Raw genomic sequence first — 26,714 nt, 5'->3', positions numbered from 1 at the left:
TCAGTATTCCAAGGATATCAATCAAATATTCAAACTAGTTCGAGAAGATTTTCCTCAATGAAATACTCACAATACTAGTTTGAAAATGTTTTGCTTGTTTGGAAAATATTTGCACAAAAAAAATCCAAAACTATTGGACACTTGTAATAAACATGCAAATATCCTAAACTTACTAGGTTATCCCAACACAAGATTTATAGTATGAAAATCTATGGGATAAACCCAAGCTAAAACTCCCCAAGAAAGGCATAACAATCAATCAATTAAATGGGAGTTTCTAGTAAAGTGTAGCGATCTCAAGCACTCTAAATATGCTCTCACAAACTCAGAATATATCAATGAAGTGAAGATTTGAGAGTATTTGAACAATAAGAGTGTTTTCAAAAGAGAGAATTTTTGGCTAATGATTTTTGGCTAATCTCTTTTCAATTTTGCAAAAGAGCCCCTATATATAGAGAGTGACAAAAATATAACCGTTGGGGACATGTAGGGCATTCTTAAAATTGTTTTAAAACGGTTTAAGAAAATTAACCCAACTTAATTAAATTTAACCTTGGTAAAAATAATTTAACCCGCGTGATTTGGATGGCTGAACCGAGGTTTGGTCGCCCGAACAGACCCAGTCAAAAAGACATTTTTAAATAATTCGGTTGCTCAAGTCTAGGGTCAGTTGGCTGAACAAAAGTCAGAAACATTTGTCGCGCGGTTCGGGTGCCTGGTGCTAAGTTCGATTAACCAAATTGACAAATTCAGTCGCTCGAGGCCTGATTTGAACTAAAAGGTTCGGCAGCCCGAGTTGGTGAAAAGCACCTAACAGAGGTTCGGTCGCCCGAGGGAGATACGTTCATTCTTGGTTCGATAGCCCGAACCCAAGTCAAACTGCTAACTTTCTAGCAGTTCGGTCGCCCGACCTCTCATATATTTTTACAATTTTGCCTAATTTTAGTTCAATTAATTCCTTAGATAAAATATGTGTTTGTGGGGACAATGTGCACTAAGTGTAGGGACCTAGGGTCTTTTCAAGTACGCCCAAAAACCTGGCGTCAGTCAACCGAAGGGTGCCCTAAGGTCATTCGGTCTCTATGGTCAATCTATAACATTTTTAAGCTTACAAAACTTACATACATAACATGCAGATATTATTACAGACCATATACCTAGTTACTATTACAGACCCATATTACAATTAGTGATTTGACAATACAAATTAAAGTCTTCAGGGTCTTCACGTTTTAGTTTCATGTGCCATCAATTTGATCTCCCTAATATGGTCTTGCACACAAACTCTGCAAACGTTAAATACCAAGAGTATTTGTCATTATCAAAACTAGGTGTGACCCATAGGGTCAACAATCTCCCCTTTTTTTATGATGACAAATACACTATGTAAAAAGTGGTACGGCCTTGGAAGGCTCCCCCTAACAATATGCATAATGTATATCAATGCAAATTATTTTTCACTTAAGTTCAATTCAATAGGTTAACCCAATTTTTGCCCCTACATCTCCCCTTTTTGGCAACAGCAAAAAGGGTCATAAGAATGACAGTTTAAGGCAACAGCAATGGGTAATAAGCATTGTTATACATAATAAGGTTGGAAAGTTTTGGAAAAATTTCAGTAGAGTGCTGTTTGAAAATAGGACTTTCCAACACATATGTTGTATAAACAATGACCTATTTGAGTTTATAAATCCTAACAGTTTATCCACCACTACTCAAACAATTCTAGTATAATCAAAATATAAATATAACTATCAACATGCAAAAAATATGATAGTTATGTATCTCATGTCACAAACGAATTCATGGAGTATAAAGCATTGACAGGTTTAGCAATGAAGCACACAAACTCTATAACTAGTCATTTAAATGATTTAAATGACATAATAAACGTAATTAGACCAAAATTATCCGTAAACCATAACAGTTTAAATCATATCATAAGACCCGTGGAAGATATGAGTTTAAAACACACAGCATATGATACCAAATAATAGGTTTAAGTATAAAAATGATCTAACTAGTTCACATGCATTTTCACGTAAGATCCATGAACCAATTATGCAACATCCTTTGTAAATTTTTAAACAAACAAAAATAACTTCATGACTTAAAATTTTAAAGCATAGATAGCACAAGTCATGAAAGACTTTAGCACACAAGCAAGAAATAAAACATGTTTAATTTAAAAGGCATTTCTTGCTATAATACAGTAAATATATATGTAAAATATATATACGGTTATTAAAAATATATCCCTTTTGATATTTGCAAAAAGTACTGGGGGTGTGCTTGTTGAAAAAAGAACCTTTTATTTTAAAGCAAGCAAGCAACATTTTTCTAGTTTTAGCATTTAAGTACATTCATAACATAACTAGAAAAATACAGTTATGTAAATCCTAAGAATATAGCACATTCAAAACAAGGATCACATGGCAAAACAGATTATTGTGGCAACAATAAATATCATGCTTTAAATTAAGATTTTCAATAATATTATTTCATTTAAGCATATGCCACAATATAACTTAAAGCACATCTAAGCCAAAAAAGGTGTTGGTGAGCATAATATGATAGACATTTTAATTTTAGATGCTCCCCTTATCAATTTGACTACGAGCTTAGATTCTTTAACTTATACTATCCAAGTATTAATTTCATTTTGCTCAGTAGTATAAGTCATTCATTTTGACACTTTAAAATCAACTATACCGAATATTAATCAACTCTATTTACCCCCATTAGCATAGTTGTCCCTACAGACCATGGATGCATCAGAAGATATATATTAAGGCATGCAATAATGTTCATAACCCAAGAACATTCCATATCAAATCATAGAACCACAAGTGCAGGATATAATGTTCAGGGATTTTTAGAAGAGCCTCAATATTTCAATAAATGAAAGTGATGCATATAAGTCATTTTTGCACTTTCTATAGGGATGGATTTGAGCTTCCCTAATCATTTGATGATTATGTGAGGATGAAGTTTAATATTTAATTGATTTTCACTCATCCTTTCAAAAAGATTTTAACATTAATTTTATCAAAATCATCTTTAACACAAGGTTTTGGTTTGGGAAAAATCCTATCGAAATTTCGGCAGCATGCCGTCAGTAAATCGGACATTTCCCAATTTTTTATGCACCAAAACCTGATAGATTCAAGCAATCAATTCAAAATAGTAATCTGAGTATGCGAGAACCTATAATCCACTACCAGCATGCAATTCTTATCAACTGCATCCGCCATACAGGAGGCTTTCAACACAAGCATGCAATCTAGTAGTATAATCAACAGATGATACAAAGGATAAACTATCCATTATAAGATATACTCATTTAACACATAATGAATAGTAGGAATTCAGTGCTTTTCATATGAAGGCATATGGGCATGAAAGACAAAAATTCATGAGAGCATTTAAAGTATATATATATTCATGAAGAGAAATGCCCCCCCCCCCCCCCCGAGTTATGCACTTATTCAATTTATGCCTTTTTCATTTTCTGGTTCTTTAGCCAAGTGTTTTAAGATTTTTTTTTTATGATATATGCTTGGCTTTGGATGAATAGGCTTAGATGACCAAACAGTCACAATAGATATTTCTTTAAGTGAGCCAAGCCAGTATTGCCTCTATTGATATGAATTTCAATATGTGTGAGAGGCACAAGTTAGAATGACATTCAATTTAAAAGTACACATGCATAGGTCTACTTGAATTTTATGCATTCATCTAGATTGAGACCTAGGAAATCAAGTTAGTCATTCAACTCATCTCTAAGTATATAAAGTTCTAAAGTATATGACTTAATAATTTGAGAGCTTGTGAAGTGAAAATGAGTAAATACTCTTGACAATCAAATTATCATTTAGTTCAGAAGAGCATTTAGAATGAGTGGACATTTTCAAAAATGTTTTCGTGCTTAGTAATCATGTTCATGCTTGGGCAAAGAGCATATAGGATATGTGAATGTTGTGAACAATGCTCTTCAGAAAATGAAAAGTATCATGTAAATATAATTACAATCTAAAGCAATGATACAAGTAGATAGGTGAAACCTTACCAAATATAATCATGGTTTGGTAAGGATTTCCTATGAAAGGGATAGGTGAATCAAGATTAGAGGATTTAAATATTAAGCTCAAAGGGAATAATTTGATTTAACAATAAAACACAAATTCCCAAGTGGATGCCTCTAATTTTGATTGTGTCAGGGATGTCTTATTTATTAGCACAAGATAGATATGGAATTTATTATCATTGCTTATACCTAGAGTGATGACCAGGTCTTGACTAATGAGATTAGGGTAAAAAGATATAATGCAAGACAAGGTCCCAATTTTGTGCAATGGACAAAAGTATGCTTAAACTTGTGATTTTCATGTTAGCATGGGTTAAGCATTTTGAATTAAATACCAGACATACATGTCATGTCCTTATGGAAGTGGATAAAGATTCTTAGTATAACAAGATAGGTGAGTGCATATACTAAGATTTTCATTATAAGCAACAACCACTTCCCAAACCTACAGTCATCACAACCCCCTAAACCTAAGCCTAGGAACTAAGGAAACATTAAATAATTAAGTAATATTAAGTTAAATCAAATTTTCCTTAGGACCTACGAGGTTTGCTTTCATAATAATCCACGTCATTTCTTTGTCCATACTTCTAGCATTTCTAAGTCGGATACGCCCTTTCATTTTACAAGATACGCGAAATTTATATGCATGTGACAGATTATGCTTACTTGTTTTATTTTTATTTGATGACGTATGACTATGGGACTTATAATATGAACCCTTTCTCAAAGATTTATTTCTTTTAATTCTTAAGGGTTTATTGTGATTATTCTTTTCATATTCTACTTTGGGTGCAACTATAGAATAATCACCTGTTACCTTTTCTAAGCAGATAATTTTCAATATCTTCTTAATCTTTCTCTTCTCAAGGATAGCATGATAATCTTTTAATTCTTTTAATTGTATAGCTATCCCCTTATTCTCAATTTTCAAAAATGATTTCTGTTTAGATATCTTAACTAGAAATTTATGTATTTTTAATAAAGTCTTTTCTAGTTTTTTCAAATGATAGCATGCTTTTATTATTCAATTCAGCACATGATTCATCATAAGAATTAACACAATAGTTTTCATGTGAATCATTGCAAGCATGTTCAACAGGACTATCACAAAGATTATCAGATGATTCATCATACAATATGCTACAATGCTTTTCATAGGAATCATCATATACATCATTAACAATATTATCAACATATGATTTAGTATGAGACACAATACAACATTTAGTATAAAAATCATCAATCGAGCTAGAGTGAGAATCATATACCTCATCGCTGATTACTAGCTCATGATTTACCTCATTTTCCTGGGTCTCTCCATATTTGTTTTCCAGCTCAACCCAGATCTCCTGTGCACTACCACAAGCCATAATCTCATGAAAAATATTAGTATCTAAAGCACAGTACAGTAAATCCATGGCATATGAATTTGCATGCATAAAATTAATATCATTTTCTTTACCTAGCATACAAATTCCATTCACAATCACCTGTCATGTAACGGCCCAACCTAGGTCTGTCAGGGAGCACTGCGTCTCTCCTCCTCCACCTGGACCAAACAATAGTGGGGTGGACCTTATTAGACTAATAACTAGCCCCACAAACCAACACGTGTCATTTTCAGTGTGTTTGTTCCTCACTTACACACTTCCTGAGAAAACTTCCTAGGTGATCACCCATCCCAAGATTGCTCCAAGTCAAGCATGCTTAACTATGGAGTTCTTATAAGAAAGCTCCCGAAAATAAAGGTGCACCTTGTTGATATGAGTAGTAACATCTAATCTTTTAAGTCTTTCATCCATGGGGTATCACATTCTCCCCTACTTATAGAATGCAACGTCCTCGTTGCGAACCCACATTTCCAAACCCAGGCGATGAGAATCTAATCACACTTTTGGCTGGGTGTTGTCTCTGATACCATTTGTAATGGCCCAACCTAGGTCTGCCAGGGAGCACTACGTCTCTCCTCCTCCACCTGGCCTAGAAAACAATGGGGTGGACCTTATCGGACTAATGACTGGCCCCACAAACCAACATGTGTCCTTTTCAGTGTGTTTTTTCTTCACTCACACACTTCCCGAGAAAACTTCCCAAGTGGTCACTCATCCCAAGATTACTCCAAGCCAAGCACGCTTAACTATGGAGTTCTTATGAGAAAGCTCCCTAAAGAGGACATAGATACCTCTAAGGTGCTACGAGGTATAGTCCGCCAAGTTAGGGTAGAGATAAAGAAGGAGCCTAAAGAACAGAACTGTCCACCTGCAGGTCAGGGCTGCAGTATTAAAGAATTTATGAGAATGAACCCTCCAACCTTTACAAGAGGACCCGATCCAGTGGTTACGGAAAATTGGGTACATGAGATAGAGGAGATTATGGCTATACTCGACTGCACGGACGAGCAGAAGGTTCGTTATGCTGCCTTTAAAATGATAGGAGAGGCAAAACGCTAGTGGCGTTCTACGAAGTTGCTAGAGGATCAGAGGGCCGTAAAGATAGCCCTTACCTAGGAGAGATTCAAGGAGCTGTTCTTTGATAGGCATTTTCCTTCATCTGTCAGGGAGGAAAAGATTGAAGAGTTCACTAGTTTGACCTAGGGAGATATGACATTTGTAGAGTATGCGGCTAAATTTGTAGAACTGTCACGCTTTGCTCCATTTCTGATCCCAAATGAAGTAAGGAAAGCCAGGAAATTTGAGAAAGGCCTGAGGCGCAGGATTTATGAGCTAGTGGTGGGGTTTTAGGTTCAGAATTTTTCAAAATTAGTTGATAAGGCATCGGTGTTGGAGAAGAGTATTCAAGGCAACATTGAGCCTTCAGAACATAAGAAGAGACCTGCACCATCTGCTTTTCAATTTGAGGCTAATCAGGGATCGGCGAAGAAAGGGAAGGAAGCAACGGGCTCAGTATGTCCGAAGTGTAATAAGAGACATAGGGGTGAATGCTGGTATGGCACTCCGAATTGCTTCAGGTGTGGTAAGTCAGGGCATATTAGGAAGGATTGCCGGGAACCATTGCCTATGGTAGCTACTCAGAATCAAGGCTAGGGAAAATAGCAGGTACCACTTGGAAGAGGCGGTCCACCCCGACTGTACACACTTTAGGCTGAGGAGGATGCTATCAAGGATGCAGGTATGAGAGTATATTTAAGATAATGATGATTTAATTTAATGATGAATGATTGAATGATTAATATGATGATATGTATGTTGATTTTTTATAGTGATAGTTAGCAAATGAATTTAAGTAATATGAAGGGAAGATTACTTAATAAAATTTCGAGGACGAAATTTCTTGAGGGAAGAATGTAAAGACCCGAAAAAATTAAAATGATTGAAATAATAAAGATAAAAATATAGATAAAATAACAAATAAATAAATAAAAGGAATGGCGTGGGAAAAAGAAAAAAAATTAAAAATTAAGTTAAGATAAATTAAATAGTTAAATAATTAGTAAGTAAATTAAATATTATTACATTGGATTAAAAAAAAAACTAAAAACTAATTGAAATAAGTATATATATATATATATATATATATATATATATATCTGTAAAGTTAAAGTAAAAGAAGAAGAAAAAGAAGGAGTCAGAGGAAGCACGCAACCCCTCCCCTCTGAAATTTTATTTTTCCTACGGCCAGCTCGCTCCACCTCCGTCTCTCTCCTTCTCTCAATTTCTCAACGAGTTTGGGGCGGATCGGGAAACGGAAGGTGCCGTTGGATTCCTAGTTCCGCTGTCGACATTTCTACTGGAGCAGATTTTTCATGGGAATGGCTTAAGCACTGTTCTTGAGGAAAGGTAATTTTTTCCTATTTTCTCAATTTCGCTGTTAATATGCAGTTAAATTGACGATCAGGTACCACCATGCGGTCTTAGTCGTCGCCATCGTCATTTTGACGTAGGTAATTTTTTAATTGGGATTTTCTAGACCCTACTCCTAAGCGAGAGTGGGATTTGAAAATTTTGGCAAATTAGTTAAATTTGCGGGTATAACTATTAATTGAAAATTATGACTTTAGAAAATATTTAAATAGTATTTTATTTATGAATAATTTAAATGGAATTAGGGTTTTTGATTCAGGGCTCGGGTGAGCGCTGCGGGTGTAATTTTGGGTCTCAGAGACATAATTTAAAAAATTAAATGGGAGTGTTAAATATTAGTTTAAACCTTACTTTGGAGTGTATGGAGCATAGGGAAGGCTAGATGGGTAGTATTTTAGGGAAATGAATTAATTAATTTGCGAAAAATTTAAATTACAGGAGTTGAATTTCAGGCACCAAGAGTGTAGGATTTAGGTCCTAACGAGACTCTCAGTAAGTCAGGTAAGGGAAAAAATATATATTAAACCAAAATTTTTATGAATTAAATGAAAAATAAGTTGTGTTATATGTACGTGTAAATTATTCAATATGAGTTTAAAATGCCAACCATTTAAATTATGTTTTTCTGAATTTAGGACTGTTTATTATATATGTATATGTGAAATTGAACTGATGGAAGTGAAATATTTTTCAGAATAATTATGCAAGAAATTAAAAGTATTTTTCTAGTATATGAATGTTAATTGTGGGTTGGCTTATTTTCAGGCAATGTATGAATTTTACTGCTAAATTGTGTGGCATGAGTAAATAGGAATGCTATGTGGAAATATGTTATATGTATGAGATGCATAATATACAGGGAATGAACTGAGAATGAAAATGTTAAATGAAATGTACTGCTTGTGTGTGTTAATGCAACCATGTAAAACAGTTAAAAGTGGTTGGATAAAACGGCTGAAATATGCTGGGTAAAACAGCTAAAAGTGGCTGGGTAAATGTATGACAGCTAAAATATGCTGAGTAAAACAGCTGAAATATGCTAGGTAAAACAGTTGAAAGTGGCTGGGTAAATGTGTAACAGCTGAAAAATGTTGGGTAAAACAGCTGAAAGATGCTGGGTATGAAATGAAATTAAATGAAATGAAAACGGAAATGAATAAAATGGAAATGAAATGTGAAATGTAAACAATGTAAAATGGGAAAAAGTCACTTAAAGTGAAATGAAATGCAATGTTTAAGTTATGAACATGAACGGATGTGTATGATTTGATAATGACAGAAAAGAATAATGTATTATGATATTAGAAGTATTTATGCTAGTAGAACATGTTACACTTGGGCGGGACGCACTCTTCGCCTGAGGGCTTGCTGAGTAAGGCGAGTGCACTAGTAGCTTCAAATGTGGCAGTAGTTGTATAACGTACTAGGGTAGAGGGAACTTACTTGTATGGGTGGGTAGATTTCCTTATCCTTAGGGCCTTTGCCGGTAAGCTATTATTGAATGGTGTGAGTACGAGATCAATCTAATACTTAAGGGCTTACTGAGTAAGGTGAGTGCCCTGGTATGCTTTAGTAGTGACCTTAGGATTACCTAAATATCAGAGCAGAAGGGTTCTACTTGTATGGGCGGGTAATCACCCCTATCCTTGGGTAATCTTGTGGGTTAAATCTCTGCATGTGTTTGAATAGGATCAGAAAATGATTTCGGAAATTATGTTAAGAATTTGCAAATGTTAAATATTATATTGATTATAAACTCATGTTGGTCACACATTGTTTTAATATATTGTTTCTTCTCTTACTGAGATGTGTCTCACCTGAATATGAACTAATCTTTTTCAGGACCTCCATGAGATCGAGCTTAGAGAGCTCGAGCTGTTATAGCACCTTTGAGGAAAAGGGTATAATTTTGATGTTTTTGGGAATGTAAATATTTTATGAATTATGTTTTAAGTCTTCTGAATAATGGATGGTTGTGAAACATACTGGTATTTGTGAGTACTAGATGTGTAGGTTATGTTTTGGAGATATGTATTTATGTGAATACAAATGGATGTATGATGTATGTTAGAATGTAGATGGATGTAGAAAACTCTGGTGTTGTATTTGTTGAAAGATTTTAGTTATGTGTTCTGCTACATAAATGTTATTAGAATGTGGATTATTAAGTAAATGAATTGATTAGTAGTACTCCGGGCCCACTTAGGGGGTCGGGGCATTACATGCCAGACCCTCTAATACATAGATTTTATAAACATGCTCATTCGAATTTTTTAGTGGGTGTAGTTAACACCACAAAACACCGAATAGGGATACACCAAATTGAGCCATTGCGATCTTTTTGCAAAAACGTTTAAGTCTAGTGCAACGAGGTTCCGATACCAATTGTTAGCTTTGGTGTATTCCCAAGAAGGGATGTGAATTGGAATTTAAAACTTTTTCTCCTAGGTTAAACTAGTTTAGCAACAGTATTTTCACAACCTAGGTATATCTACCCAAATGCACAAATAAGTATAATATGCAGAATTTAAATCATGTGCATCATTCACACAATAACATACACATGCGGCAAATATAAAGTGCGAAAATATAAACAAACACACGATATGTTATCGGGGTTCGGCCAACTGTGCCTACGTCCCCACCTCTAGCTCGCAAACCCGACGATTCCACTAATGGCTCACTTAACGAGTGGAGCGGTACCGATTACAACCAGGTCAATTAGTACAGGGCTGACCTCAACCTTTACAAACTCTCCTTGTGGGGTGGAGAAGGCCCTAGGTCAAATTCATAGGGCTAACCACAACCTGATTTTTCTGGGCTAGATCAAACCCCCTCAGGCCACGCCTGGAAATACAATAGTATTTTTCACAATAAACTAGTACAGTGATTATGCTTTCATGTAAAGCAGATATGTACCCCAATACGTGCAGTATACTTAATTAATCACATACACATCAACAATGTAGGTAGATGTAAGCTCAGTGATGTGTATTTTTGTGCAAGTCACACTCAACAAGATATGATCGCTAATATGCTCAAGAGTGTTCTAAACAAGCAATACCTTGAAATTTAAGCAAAGCACAAATCAATAGCAAATCAATATTCCAAGGATATCAATCAAATATTCAAATTAGTTTGAGAAGATTTTCCTCAATGAAATACGCACAATACTAGTTTGAAAATGTTTTGCTTGTTTGGAAAATATTTGCACAACAAAAATCCAAACTATTGGACACTTGCAATAACAATGCAAATATCCTAAGCTTACTAGGTTATCCCAACACAAGATTTATAGTATGAAAATCTGTGGGATAAACCCAAGCTAAAACTCCCCAAGAAAGGTATAACAATCAATCAATCAATCAAATGGGAGTTTCTAGCAAAGTGCAGCAATCTCAAGCACTCTAAATATGCTCTCAAAAACTCATAATATATCAATAAAGTGAAGATTTGAGAGTATTTGAACAATAAGAGTGTTTTCAAAAGAGAGGATTTTTGGCTAATGATTTTTGGCTAATCTCTTTTTAATTTTGCAAATGAGTCCCTATATATAGAAAGTGACAAAAATATAACCATTGGGGGCATGTAAAGCATTCTTAAAATTGTTTTGAAATGGTTTAGGAAAATTAACCCAACTTAATTAAATTTAACCCCAGTAAAAATAATTTAACTCGCGTGATTCGGGTAGCTGAACCGAGGTTCGGTCGCCCGAACAGACTCAATCAAAAAGGCATTTTTAAATAGTTTGATCGCTTGAGTCTAGGGTTGGTTGACTGAACAAAAGTCAGAAACATTTGTCGCGTGGTTCGGGTGCCCGGTGCTAAGTTCGGTTAACCAAATTAACAAATTCAGCCGCCTGAGGACCGATTTGAACTAAAAGGTTTAGCAGCCCAAGTTGGTGAAAAGCACTTGACATAGGTTCGGTCGGCCGAGGTAGATACGCTCATTCTTGGTTCGGTAGCCCGAACCCAAGTCAAACTGCTGACTTTCTAGCAGTTCGGTCGCCCAAGGAGTCTTGAACTCCTGGGGTTCGGTTGCCCGACCTCTCATATATTTTTGCAATTTTGCCCAATTTTACTTCAATTAATTCCCCAGATAAAATATGTGTTTGTGGGACAATGTGCACTAAGTGTAGGGACCTACGGTCTTTTCAAGTACGCCCAAAAACCTGGCATCGGTCGACCGAAGGGTGCCCTAAGGTCATTCAATCTCTATCGTCATTCTATGGCATTTTTTAGCTTACAAAACCTACATGCCTAACATGCAGAGATTATTACAAATCATATACCTAGTTACTATTATAGACCCATATTACAATCATTGATTTGACAATACAAATTAAAGTCTTTAGGGTCTTCACGTTTTACTTTCATGTGCCATCAATTTGATCTTCCTAATATGGTCCTGCACACAAACTTGGCAAACGTTAAATACCAAGAGTATTTGTCATTATCAAAGCTGGGTGTGACCCATGGGGTCAACAGTATTCACTGTAAGTTAGGTGTAACTCTTATAGAAGATAAGATAAGGGGTGGAGATGATATGGACACTTGCAATATAGGTCACATAGTGCGTCAATGAGAATAAGTGAGTGAGTTACTGTGGGGGTAGTAGATTGGTAAACCTAAAATAACTTGTAAGGAGATAGTGAGAAATGATTTAATAGTCCTGAATTTGTCAAAATAAATGGTTCATATTGTCACGCCCCGAACCCAGAAATGGGACCTAGGGGTGAAAATGTAATCTAACCTGTCTCTGTATCCAATAAATCATCCAAAGATACAATATAATAAATAAGGGTCCGACCCCGTGGGGTTCCCAGGCATCCTATACACATCTATACACAACAGAAAATACGCAACTGAAAAAGATCATTTTATACATACACGATACCATACTAGAGTCTATACAACAGGAGTCCAAGCTCCATAGCACAAAACATAATCTGATTGTCAACCCTACTCCAAAATGACAACCTGAGAACAAAATTCCTAGCACTTACCCAAGTTTTATCCGTGGTATACCAACCACTATGCCCCTACACCAAGAAGCTGGCTCCGGTTACCCGAAGGACTTGAAAATATGTACGTACAGCAGGGGTGAGACACCTCTTGTAAGGAAGAATATAGGTTATATCATTGTGTGGCATTTGAGTGTTATCATGATACACAACACATACACAATTAAATGCAGTTCTAGTACTAATTTCATAGTAGTGCATATAAGTACACACACACATGATCAAGCAACCCGGTGTCGTCACACCCTTTAGCCCGAAGCTGGCCCGCGATACCCAGCGTCAACCCTCAGCCCGTAGTTGACCCATGATACATGGCGTCACTGGTATATGATTAGTCCTAGACTCCTATGGCATTGTACCGGCACAAACTGGTGGATCCATACCCTTCGGTGATCAGCCGATAAGGCTCACGCCCTCGGATATAGAGTCGGACACTCTTGCCAAACATGGTCTAACGATTTCATATGCTCACGGATATAGAGCCGGACACTCTCAATACCTGGAACAACTCAAAACCCAATTCCAATTGCATTCCACATAACACAACTATGCATGCTCATATAACCAAACATACCATACCCATTTGGTAATCTAAAATCATGGTTTTCTAAACATATTGTAAGAACCCGAAATATGAAAAATGGGTTTAAATATTAAGAGAGGGGCAAAATTAGAAATTGTCGGGTCAAAAGGCTATAAAAGGAAATTTCCTTTGCTTTCTCATTATGAAATCTCAAATCTCTCTCTCTCTCTCTCTCTCTCTCTCTCTCTCTCTCTCTTCTCTCTCTCTCTCTCTATCTCTCTCTCTCTCTCCTCTCTCTCTCTCTTTATACCTCTCCCTACTCCTTCTCTTTAGAATTCTTTGCCGATCATTGACGGAATCGGAAAATGGAAGCTACCACGATGATCGTAGAAGGATTCTCTACAGCTTCTACGGATCGGAATCTTGTTTCGGAGATTTTCGGGTTTCAGCAAAAAATCGAGGTAAGGCTCGATTTTTAATTCTGATCCGGTAGATTTGTAAGTAACTATCTTGTGAACATATTCTGTACTGTGATTTGTAGGTTTTGGAACTCAGTTCGCTGTTTAGGGACCTTGGAGTTCGGGATTTGCTTACGGGGCTAAGGTAAGGGGAACTATGTTTATATTGGTTATTTTTGAAATCGGACCCGGTGGAACTGTGGCCCACGGTCCTGTGTATGTTTTGCCTACTCATTTGGGGGGATCTAACGGGGAAAACTATGGGTTTTTCATTATTACAGTTTTGGGAAAAAGGGGCCGACAGGCTGAATCCCGGGTTTTGTTGAAAACCGAGTATATGTGTGATTTATACTGTGATATTGGGATGGCTATGCCTTGACTTTGTTTAAACTGTATTTTTTTGGAAAACTATGATTTATATTACCAAATGAATGTGGTTTGTTTGGTTATATGAGCATGCATGTGTGTGTGATATGTTGAAATGTTAGTAGGAACGTGGTTCCGAAATTGTTCTAGGTACTGAGAGTGTCCGGCTCTATATCCGAAGGCGTGAGCCTATTCCGATAGATCAAGTCGAAGGGTGTGGATCCACAAGTTTAGCGCCGGTATGATGCCATGGGAGTCGGGGACTAGCCATGTGCCAGTGGCGCCGTGTTCGCGGGTTGGCTACGGGCCAACGCCGTATGTCGCGGGCAGGTTTCGGGCCGAAGAGTGTGACGACACTGAGGATTACTGATTATGTGTATGTATTGTGATGGAGCTGCGTATAAATGGCCACCGTATGTGTGCGTGTATGCACTGTGTAAATTAGTACTGGAATGCATTTAACTGCGTGTATGTTGTATCATGATAACACTCAAATGCCACACACCGATATAACATGTGTTTTTCCTTATTGAGAGGTGTCTCACCCCTACTATACGTACATTTTTACAGGTTCTTCGGGTAACCGGAACTAGCGTCCTGGTGTAAGAAGCGTAGTGGTCGGTGTATTGCGTTTAGCGTTAAGTAAGTGTTAGGACTGTAATTTTAGTGGGTTGCCATTTTGGGATGTGATGAGCGCCCGTTTGCATGTTTTGATTGAGCATTGTGTCTGGTCTTGTATAAACTTTGGTATGGTACTGCATATGTTGATATATAATGACTTTTTTCGCTGCTTATATAATTGTGATTGGATGTGTTTAGGGTGCCTGGGAACCCCACGGGGTCGGATTCTCATCCATTGTACTGTATCTGTGATGATTTGTATGATACAGGGACAGGTTAGGTTACATTTTCACCCTTGGGTCCCATTTCGGGGTTCGGGGCATGACACATATACAGTTTAAACAAAGTCAAGGCACGATCATCCCTTTTACACAGTATAAAGTCATCATATACATACGGTTTTTCCAACAAAACCAGGGATGTAACCCAATATCCCCTTTTCCCAAAACTGTAAACATGAAAAACTCATAGTTTTACCCATTAGATTCCCCCAAATGAGTAACCAAAATGCACATAGGACCGTGGAGCACAGTTCCATCAAGTCTGATTTCAAAAATAATCGACATAAATTGAATCCTCTTACCTTTCCCCAAATGACAAATCCTGAACTCCAAGACCCCTAAACAGCGAATCGAGTTCCAAAACTTACATACCATAATACAAAATAGGCTCACAAACCTATTCTCTACAGAACTACCGGATCAGATTGGAAAACTGAGTCTTACCTCAATTTTGAGCCAAAACCTGAAGATACCCGAATCAATGATCCGATCCTTAGAACTTGTAGAGAATCCTTCACTAATCCTTATGGTAACGTCGGATCTATGATTCCCCCTACATACGGCGAAGAAATTTAGAGAGATAGAGAGTAGGTTGAGAAGTAATGAAAATATCTATTTATAACCCTTTGACCCGGCCACTCCTCGTCGACGAGACTCTGCACTTCGTCGCCGAGAACTACAAAGACTTCGTCGAAGAACTTTGGCTTCATCGACGAAGCTTGCTTAATTACCAATTTACCCCTCTTTTAATTAATTCATTCCCTGATCACGGTTCGGGTTCTTACACATATGATCGTATAAATTGATAGAAAATGATTCATATAACCAACCTCATATAGTGAGACCTAAGGGTTGATTTTGTTACTGTGTTGTTGTTGGTATTGTTGTTGGTATGGTGAAACTCTCTTGATTTTGAAAAACTTTTCCTCTCAATCTTAGTTTATAGCTTAGCCACGTATGGTATAAATTAAAATCAATGCCGCCATACTATATTTTACTATTATGTGCTATTAGTATATCTAAAATAATAAATATTAATTAAAATAAAAGTAACATTATTATGTTATAATAGCAAAATATAATGGTTAAAATTTAGAGATCATGACTGTCATTATTTCAATTAATTGGACTAATTTTGAATTTTTTGAACATATAATTGTTAAAAGCTTTAGAATATGAATTTAATTAGGTACATGTTCTTAAAGCCATTAATTAAAAATATATGTAATAATATTAATTTGAAAATAATAATATATAATATATTTTATTATGTATTAGAATAAATTAATTGTATGTTGAAATAACATTATTTATATGATGATAATAATGTAAAGTCAAACAATAATTATAATAAAAATAAATATTCAAACACTTTTTATAGTTAATCTACTTTTATTTTAGATATCAACAAATAACACTTATAGTAACTTTGATAGAGATTGTGAATTTGAACTTGTGTGAATTTAGATAATATGTAATATAAAATTATATTAAATTTTATCTAATTAATTCATACAAATTTAAATTCAAGGTCTGTTTTTTTTATATACAAATAGTTGCAAACTATTATGTCATTAACCATTTTTATGGGTTCATTGGGATTAAATTTTTTATTTAGGAAAAGAGAAGGAAAAGAAAATAAGGAAAAAAACTCATATTTTATTATGTTTTTTCTATATTAAATCAAACATAAAAATTATTTTAATATAATTAAAAATTAAGTATTAATAATATTTAAAATTATTTTTTTTCATGTATTTAATATTTTTTTATTTTTCTTCTCATTTTCTTTAAGATCTAAACATGAAAATGTGAATTTTTGGATAATTTTCTTTTACTTTTTCTAATATTTTTTAAAAACTTAAATAGGATATATAAGTGTTTGATTTGGGTCTCAATTATAATTTAAAAAATATTTAAAAAGTAAGAAAATATGAATGAATAATTTTTATTAACTTTTAACTATTAATTATATTAAAATGGGACTTTTAATCTTAATAATATTTGATATCAAATAAAATACGCTAAAAAAATAAATTAATTTTCATATTATTTTTTATATAAATAAAAGTTTTTATCGAAACAGAACGTTCTCAATATTTTTTCAAAGTATATTTTTTTGTTATTCTTTTTCTCAAACCGAGGAATGGCAAAGAATCTGTCCTGTCCCAGTCCTGAAAGGGCAAGCATTATCGTATGATATAAAAGTTAATACGCCTACTGCTACTCCTCTCTGCCACTCACCGCGAGCTTCCCCATCAAGTCACCCCATCCTCTTCTTTTATTTTCCTTTTCCCCACAACTTTTCCTCTCTCTCTCTCTCTCTCTCTCTCTGTTATTATATAAATTTTCCTTTGGTGGACGCAGAAACCTCCCCTCTTTTCTCGCTCCAGACCCTCTCCCGGAACAATGTGATCATATAGAAATTTCACAAACTAAATCCACCTCCTTCTTGCCCTGCCTGTAATTCGATCCCCAATTCATCATCATCATAATGGCTTCCATTCGAAAACTGATAGTGGAGGTGGTGGACGCCCGCGATCTGTTGCCCAAAGACGGCCGAGGAACCGCCAGCCCCTTCGTCATGGTTGATTTTCACGGCCAGCGCAAAAAAACCAGCACCGCCATCCGAACCCTCAATCCCACCTGGAACGAGGTCCTCGACTTCAAGGTCGTTCATCCCTCCCACGTCTTCGGCGACGAGCTTGAGGTCGCCCTTTACCATGACAAGATCGTTGGCCCCACCACCCGTAACAACTTTCTCGGCAAAGTTGTCGTCCACTCTCGACACTTCGTCACTTCCGGCGAGGAGGCCGTGGTGCGCTATCCTCTGGAGAGTAAGAGCTGGCTCAGTTGGGTACGCGGAGATATTGGACTCAAAATCTACTATCACGACGAGGTTGTTCCGCCCCCGCCCCCGCCCCCGCCGCCTCCGTCTGAAGAGCCCACTACCAAGTCTGAGACTCCCCCGCCCCCTTCAGCGGTGCCGGAAGAAGCGACCCCGGGATCTGACACGCCGCCGAAAGAGGCGACGGAGCATGCGAGTGCCGAGAAGTCTGATTCGGCGGCGGGGCCTCCCCCGGAGCCGGGGAAATCTCCGTCGAATCCACCGGAGCCGCCGAAATCAAATGAGGAACCGCCAGTTCCACCGCCGAGTGAAGCCTCAGCAACAACACCACCAGCACTGGAAAATGATGGCACTCCTGTGCAAGTGTATAACCCGCCGCCACCGCCACCGCCACAGCCGGCGGAACCAAGCGCGAACTTCGTGGACCCATCACCATCACAGCCTGATGCTGAAACTGAAGCTGCATCCAAGGTAGTCCTGCCACCGGAAATAATGGCAGCTACAGTCTCTAAATCGGTGCCGCAGGTGCAACTCGCCGGAATCAGCCCTCCACCGCCAATTCCACGGCCAATTCCAGCCCGACATTACGCCACAGATCCGCCGGAGAAAATCCCAATCGACCGTTGTTCGTTCGATCTCGTGGACAAGATGCACTACCTCTTCGTCCGAATAGTCAAGGCCCGATCGCTCCCCACCACCGGCTTTCCCGTCGTTAAGATATCTGTCTCCGGCAGCCACGTCACTTCGAAACCAGCCCGGAAAACCGCCTTCTTCAAGTGGGACCAAACGTTTGCCTTCGGCCGCGCCACACCCGATTCCACCTCCGCTAATGAACTGGAAGTCTCTGTGTGGGACCCACCGGCCCCCGATGTGGAGCCTACTCCCGAGATGGCCGGCTATAATTTCTTAGGCGGACTCTGCTTTGACACGTCAGAGATTCTCCTAAGGGACCCACCGGACAGTCCACTAGCTGCACAGTGGTACAGATTGGAATTGGAGGAGGGTGGAGCTCACAACGGCGACCTTATGCTTGCCACGTGGGTTGGCACGCAAGCTGACGAAGCATTTCCTGATGCGTGGAAAACAGACACGGCCGGTAACGTTAGCTCACGCTCCAAGATTTATTTATCACCCAAGCTTTGGTACCTTAGAGCCACGGTGATCGAAGCCCAGGACATTTTACCTTTAACCGCGGTAAAAGAAATGTCCTTCCAGGTAAAAGCCCAGCTCGGATTCCAAGTCATGAAGACCAAATTCTCGCTTACCACTACCAGTAGCGGTTCACTCTCTTGGAACGAAGACCTCATGTTCGTCGCGTCGGAACCACTATGCGACGACCTGGTGTTAATTTTGGAAAACCGGCAACCGAAAGGTCCGGTGATTTGTGGGGTGGCCAAAATACCCCTGGCGGCGATCGAGCGGCGCGTGGACGATCGGCAGGTGGCCCCCAAGTGGTACAGTTTCGAAGACCGTAACGAAGAAACCAGGGTGTATAGAGGTAGGATCCACCTACGGTTGTGCTTCGATGGCGGATATCACGTGATGGATGAGGCAGCGCACGTGTGCAGCGACTACCGCCCGACGGCGAGGCAGCTTTGGAAGCCGCCGATCGGTACGGTAGAGCTCGGCATCGTCGGGTGTAAGAACTTACTTCCGATGAAGACCGTTAACGGAAAAGGATCTACCCATGCGTATTCGGTAGCCAAATACGGGCCGAAGTGGGTCCGAACCCGAACAGTATCAGACAGCTTGGAGCCTAAGTGGAACGAGCAGTACACGTGGAAGGTCTACGACCCGTGTACGGTGCTGACCGTTGGAGTGTTCGACAGCTGGGGAGTATTCGAGATGGACGGCTCTAAAGAGGCCACGCGTCCCGATTTCCGCATTGGAAAGGTACGAATACGTATCTCTACGTTACAGACAGGTAGAATATACAGAAATACGTATCCTCTACTGTTACTGACCCCCACGGGGTTGAGGAAATTGGGCGAGATAGAACTCGCCGTACGGTTCATACGTGCAACTCCGACGCTAGATGTCCTCCACGTGTACTCTCAACCACAGCTGCCGTTGATGCATCACATCAAGCCACTTGGGATGGTCCACCAAGAGATGCTGAGGAACACGGCGGTGAAGATCGTGGCCGCGCACCTGTCGAGATCGGAACCGCCGCTCCGGCGGGAAATCGTGCTCTACATGTTGGATGCGGATTCGCACACTTTCAGCATGCGAAAGGTGCGCGCGAACTGGTACAGGATAATCAACGTGGTCGCCGGCGTGATCGACGTCGTTGGATGGGTGGAGAACACGCGCACGTGGAAGAATCCGACGGGGACGGTACTCGTGCACGCTTTGCTGGTGATGCTGGTGTGGTTTCCGGATCTGATAGTGCCGACGCTGGCGTTCTACGTGTTCGTGATCGGAGCGTGGAACTACAGGTTCAGATCGCGAGATCCGCCGCCGCACTTTTGCGCGAAGTTATCGATGACGGAGATGGTGGATCGGGAGGAGCTGGACGAGGAGTTTGATGCGGTACCGAGCAGCAGATCGCCGGAAGTGGTGCGTGCGAGGTACGATAAATTAAGGACGCTGGGAGCGAGGGTGCAGACGGTGCTCGGGGATTTGGCGACGCAAGGGGAGCGGGTGCAGGCGCTGGTGACGTGGAGGGATCCGCGCGCGACGGGGATATTTGTGGGGTTGTGTTTCGTGGTGGCGTTGATACTGTACTTGGTGCCGTCGAAGATGGTGGCGATGGCGTCGGGGTTCTATTATCTCCGCCATCCGATGTTCAGAGACAGGATGCCATCGCCGGCATTGAATTTTTTCCGGAGGCTGCCTTCGCTCTCTGATCGAATCATGTAGTTCAGAAAAAGAGGAGGCACAGTAATAATTTTCTCATGAATCATGATGGATATGCATTCCAGTCGGAAGCGGGGTATAATTCGTCCGATCTTTTTCCAAAATTTTAGTTAGAATATCTCTTTTTGTTAAAATTAAAGGTAATCTTGAGAAGAATTTTTTTCCTTCTTTTTATTTTTTTGGCACACCTCCTAATTAGGAAGCTGTAGATTTTTCAGCGAACAATTTAAAAGTGAGTTAAACGTTGGTTGTAGACTTGTAGTTCAATATTATACAGTGCGGTTGAGGGGAGGATGCGGGAGTTTTTCTCATTTTATTATTATTTTAAAATGATATATTAAATAATACTTTATTAGGGAAAATTATTCCCAGTGGGATTTGAACAGGTTGGTCCTGCGAGCTTGGACACTTCTTTACGAATTTTATTATTATTTTATAACAAAATAATTAAAAATACTTTGTTTGAAAAAAAATTTCCCGGTTTAAGGTTTTCGAGGATGGTGCTATGATATTTAAATATGCTATGATATTTAAATAAATTTCGCAAGACCTGCGAGATTTAAACGGACAGGAACATTCGTGTGGTGATATGTGGTGGCCAAATCTAGCAAGATCACAAGATTTAAATGAGTGGTGGTCAAATCTCGCAGGACCACTAGACAAGATTTAAACGGGCAGGGATATTCATGTGGTGACACTTGGCGGTCAAATCTTGCAGGATCGGGCCGTTGTAGATGGCGTGGAGTTTGGGGCTGTCAAAGTAGTCGAGGAGGACATGGAGGTTGAGCACATTTTTTATGACAGCGAGGGAGTACTGCTGGTTGGTAATGGTGGACATGGCGGCATTGTTGAGGGCGAGGACGATGATGGTCTGGCGGCTATTGATCTCATCATCAAGCTTCGTCTGGGATTAATTTCACGAATTAAAAAAATTTCGGAGCTTTGATCATCTATCTGCCTCGGAGAATGCAGAGGAATAATGGCAAGTAGAAACCTTCCTCGCATGCCAGTCAGTCGTCGTTCGGATAACCTCAAGCAACGAAGCCTGTGCCGATGCCGCATAGACGAGACCTCTGAATGTTACAGATGAGAAGTTCTTTTTCTTAGCTCCGTTGGTGCTGTTTATGTTGCTGTTATTATTACTACTGTTGGCCTTATAAGACTTAACATCTTGTTTTGATGCTAACAAACAAGTTAAATTTAACATGCTTTGTTTAAGTGATGTATTTTCAGGACTTAATGATGAATGCAAGGTTAAAGAATTCAGGAAAGCTTATATTTTAAAGAATGATGATTTATATCAAACTTGAAGCATGGATTCAAAAATGAATTTAAAGATAAAGTTTGAAGATCATGAGAGCATGAGGATTAATGAGAACTTTATGAAAGCTCAAAGAATGATGATGCAAACATAAAAACCTCAAGGAATTCAAGAATTGGAAATTTGAAGGAGTTTATAGGAAATTTCATGTAAGTACTTCAAATAATTTCAATATGGATACATGAAATTCTTAGGTTAATTTATTGGACCTAGATACCTTTAAACATACTTGGAAATTATTTTTATAAGATCAAAAATTATTTCAAAAAGGTTAAAATCATTTTTGGAATGAAAAGCATCAAAAAAATGATTTTCAAAATGCTGATAATTTTTCTACATCTGCATTGAGCTGCATTTTCTCTATCAAAAACCCTTTATTTTAAAAAGTGTTTAACATGAAAGTTGTAGGATTTTCTCTTAACTTTCATTTGATACCAATATCATCAAATTTGGAGTTATAAAGAAAAAGTTATGACCGAAAAATAGAAAGGTGCGCAAAGTTGACAGCAGCATGTGTGCAACCAGTAGACTGCCTGAACTAGGATAGGCGCCTGGGTGGTTGTAAAGATCCGAAAATTTAAAATGATTAAAATAATTAGAAAAAATAAATAAATAAAATAATAGATAAATAAATAAAATGAATGACGTGGGAAAAAGAAAAAAAATTAAATTAAAAAAAAATTAAAATTAAAAAAATTAAATTAAATTAAGATAAATTAAATAATTAAATAACTAGTTGTTAAATTAAATATTATTGTATTGGATTTATAAAAAAAAATAATTAAAATAAGATATATATATATATATATATATATATATATATATAAAGTTATTTGACAGGAAGAGATAAGAAGAAAAAAGAAGAAAGAAGAAATAAGAAGAAAGAAGATGCTGGAGAAGAGGCAGACACGCCCGCCCCTGAATACTTTCCTGCGCGTGCTAGCTCTCCGTCTCCGTCTCTCTTCTTTTCTCAATTACTCGACGAATTGGTAGCGGATCGAAAAACGGAAGGTGCCGTTGGATTTCTAGTTCCACTGCCGACATTTCTATTGGAGCAGATTTTTCATGCGAACGGTTTAGGTACTACTCTTGGGAAAAGGTAATTTTTTCCATTTTCTCAATTTCGCCGTTAATATGTGATTAAATCGACGAATGGACACCACCACGGGGTCGTAGTCGTCGTTATCGTCATTTTGATTTAGGTAATTTGTCAATTGGGGTTTTCTAAACTCTACTCCAAAGCGAGAGTGGGATTTGAGAATTTGACTAAATTTAAGGAGATAATTATTTATTGGGTATTTAAAGGCCTAGGAAGTATTAAATTAATATTTTATTCATGAATAATTTATTGGAATTAGGAATCTAATTTTAGGGTCCAGGTGAGCGCCGTAGGTATTTTTCAGAGTCCCTGTTAGCGTAGTTCAAGAAAAATATATATTAAATCAGAATTTTTATGAATTTAAATAAAAAATAAATTGTGTTATATGTACGTGTAATTTTTCAGTATGGGTAAAATACCAGCTATTTAAATTATATATATATTTTTAAGTTTAGGGATGTTTATTAGATATGTATATGCGAAAATGAACGAATAAAAGTGGAAAAATATTTTCAGTGTAATTATGTAAGGAATGAAAGGTATTTTCAGTATATAAATATTAAATGTTGGTTGGCTTATTTTACAGGCAGTGTATGAATTTTATTACTAAATTGTGTGGCATGAGTAAATAGAATGATGTGTGGAAATATATGTTAAATGTATGAGATGTAGGCTAAGTAAGTAAAGTAATGAAAAAAAAATATGATATGGACAATGTTACCTATGTACGTTAAATGCAACCATGTAAATGTAAGACAGCTGAAAGAGAGCCATGTTAGCAGATCTAGCACACTTCTGTGTAGACTAACTGATGACAGCTAAAAGGAGCTGGGTTAGCAGATTTAACACGTTTCTACGTAAACTAACTGATGATGGCTAAAGACTAACTGTAGTACGAAGTAATGAAATGTTATGAAATGAAATGACGATGAAATGACAAATGTAAATGATGTAAATGGGAAAGAGTCACTTAAAGTGAAACGAAATGCAAAGTTAAGTTATGAACATGAATGAATGTACATGAATGTATAATGATAGAAAAGAATGATGTATTATGATAATAGAAGTATGTATGTACGTAGAACATGTTACGATTGGGCGAGATGTACCTTTCTCCTGAGGGCTTGCTGAGTAAGGCGAGTGCACTAGTAGCTTCAGATGTGGTAGTAGCTACATAATGCACTAGTACAGAGGAAACCTACTTGTATGGGCGAGTAGAATTCCCAATCCTTAGGACCTTTGCCGGTAAACTATTGTTGAATGCGTGAGTACGAGATCAATCTAACACTTGAGGGCTTACTGAGTAAGGTAAGTGCCCTGGTATGCTTAAATTGTGACCTTTGGGTTGCCTAAGTATCAGAGTAGAGAGATGCTACTTGTATGAGCGGGTAATCACCCTTATCCTCGAGAAATCTCGTGAGTTAAACATTTGCATGTGTTTGATTAGGATCAGAGAATGATTTCGAAAATTATGTTAAGGATTTTCAAATGTTAAATATTATGTTATATATAAACTCATGTTGGCTACACACTACTTTAATATATGGTTTCTTCCCTTATTGAGATGTGTCTCACCCAAATATGAATTTTTTTTTTTTTTTCAGGATTTCGTCTAGATCAAGCTTAGAGAGCTCGAGGTTCTATAGTATTATTGGGAAATAGTAAAAGAAAATGGTATATTTCTATGTAAATTATGGGATGCAAATATTTATATTTTACGTCATTATATTTTAAGTCTGTGGAGAAAAGATAGTTGTGAACATATTGAAATGTTTTGGAGATATATGTAATTATGAAAATGCAGGTGCTGGATGATTTAATATAGATTATAGTTAGAATTAGTAAACTCTGATATTATGTTATATGAAAATTATGATTATGTTTTCCGCTGCGTATGTTATGAAATATGATTTATGAGGATATGATTAGGTATAACGCACCGGACCCGGGTTTAAGGGTTCAGGGACTTTCAGTGGTCGTGGCAGGCGACTGGCTTTGTTCTGGCAGTCGACTGCCAGGCTACTGCCCCTGCTATTCCTTTAAAATAAACATGGCAGGCGACTAGAGGTTTGGGGCAGGCGACTGCCACGCGGCTGTTCTGATTTTTCTCATAACGGTCAAATTTTTAAATGAGGTTATATATGGATCAAAATTTATGGAATCTTTGGAGATATTTCAACACACTTGGGGACCAATTTACTCACCTTTTAAAGTCTATAAATAAGCCTCAAAGATGATTGAATCAAATAGATCAAGAATTCAAATTCAAAAAAAATTCAAAATCTCTCTCAAATTTTCAAGGCTCTCTCTTGATCTCAACTTGCACGAAACTTACTGAATTCTTGTTGATTTTACTCATCAAGTTTGTGCTACAATTTTGAAATCTTTCATTCATTGAAAGAATTAAATTGGTGATATACTTCCTTGAACTTCAATTTGAATATTCATATTGTTATTTACTTTGAAGTATATAGTTCTGAATTGTTGTACTAATCAGCTCTTTTAGGAGCAAATTATTTGTACACAAATATTTGATTCGTTTATTGTAAATTGACGATTCCAAGGGTTGTTTGGATCGTTGGCTAAGCAAAAGGATATTACTTAGAGAGGCGGGCTCTAGCCTATGTAAGGAGTAACCGGACGAAGGGATATCGTTTGGAGAATGCGGGCTCTAGCCTTAACCAAGGAGTATTGTAAAGGTTTGTTCCACCCGTCAACGGAACAAGTTTAGTAATTCTTTGATGGTTTGCCAAAGGCGAGGACGTAGGTTGGGTATAAGCCGAACCTCGTAAAAATTTCCGTCTCACTCTCTCTTTCCTTATTCTTTATTTTCAGTACATATTTAAATTGCGTGGATGATTTAAATTGAAAATCAAATATACTATGCATATTTGGAAATCAAGTAAACTTAAAGATTAATTTTAATTTGGGTTGCGGAAACCGAAAGGGAGTACGTTGGTGAAACCATATCTTGCGGAAACCATACGAGAGTACATTTCTTGGTTAAACACTCAAAGATAAATTAACTGAAAGTTTATTTGAGTTTTGAATATTTTGAAAGAGTGATTGAATGTTGTATTGAACATCATATTAAGCAAATCCATATATACAGGGCTTGATTAAAATTTATATCTAAGGCTGACTACAAAAGCTTTATTGTGTTTGTGAAAGGATTGTTGAATATTAAATTACATTCTTCACAAGGTTTTCAAATTCATAATCACGGGACTTATATAAACAAACAAACAATCTCAAGATCTTATATTACCAAAGTGTTAAATACTTTTTATCTTGGTTTGATTGGTTGATGTTTAACTTGTACTTGGCAAATAATTTGATTGTTTGGTTTGAAGATTGTGTTTAATTGATTAATTGTTTAATTGTGTTATTGATTGGATAAAAGA

General features: G+C 37.5%; 1 protein-coding gene and 1 long non-coding RNA gene across 2 annotated transcripts; both read left to right on the top strand.

Annotated features, from left to right (window-relative positions):
• Positions 1-17,348: 17,348 nt before the first annotated feature.
• Positions 17,349-22,175, top strand: LOC131151956 (multiple C2 domain and transmembrane region protein 16). Its single transcript, XM_058103483.1, has 2 exons — positions 17,349-20,966; positions 21,609-22,175. The coding sequence occupies exon 1, from the start codon at positions 17,678-17,680 to the stop codon at positions 20,891-20,893; it is 3,216 nt and encodes a 1,071-aa protein (XP_057959466.1). The 5' UTR covers positions 17,349-17,677; the 3' UTR covers positions 20,894-20,966; positions 21,609-22,175.
• Positions 22,176-23,050: 875 nt separating this feature from the next.
• On the top strand, positions 23,051-25,174 carry LOC131151949 (uncharacterized). Its single transcript, XR_009135805.1, has 2 exons — positions 23,051-23,310; positions 24,915-25,174. It is a non-coding gene; the product is annotated as an uncharacterized LOC131151949 (long non-coding RNA).
• The last annotated feature ends 1,540 nt before the right edge of the window (positions 25,175-26,714 follow it).

The sequence above is a fragment of the Malania oleifera genome, chromosome 1, assembly GCF_029873635.1.
Source record: "Malania oleifera isolate guangnan ecotype guangnan chromosome 1, ASM2987363v1, whole genome shotgun sequence".
NCBI classification, from domain to species: Eukaryota; Viridiplantae; Streptophyta; class Magnoliopsida; order Santalales; family Ximeniaceae; genus Malania; species Malania oleifera.
This window is presented reverse-complemented; position numbering and strand designations above follow the sequence as displayed.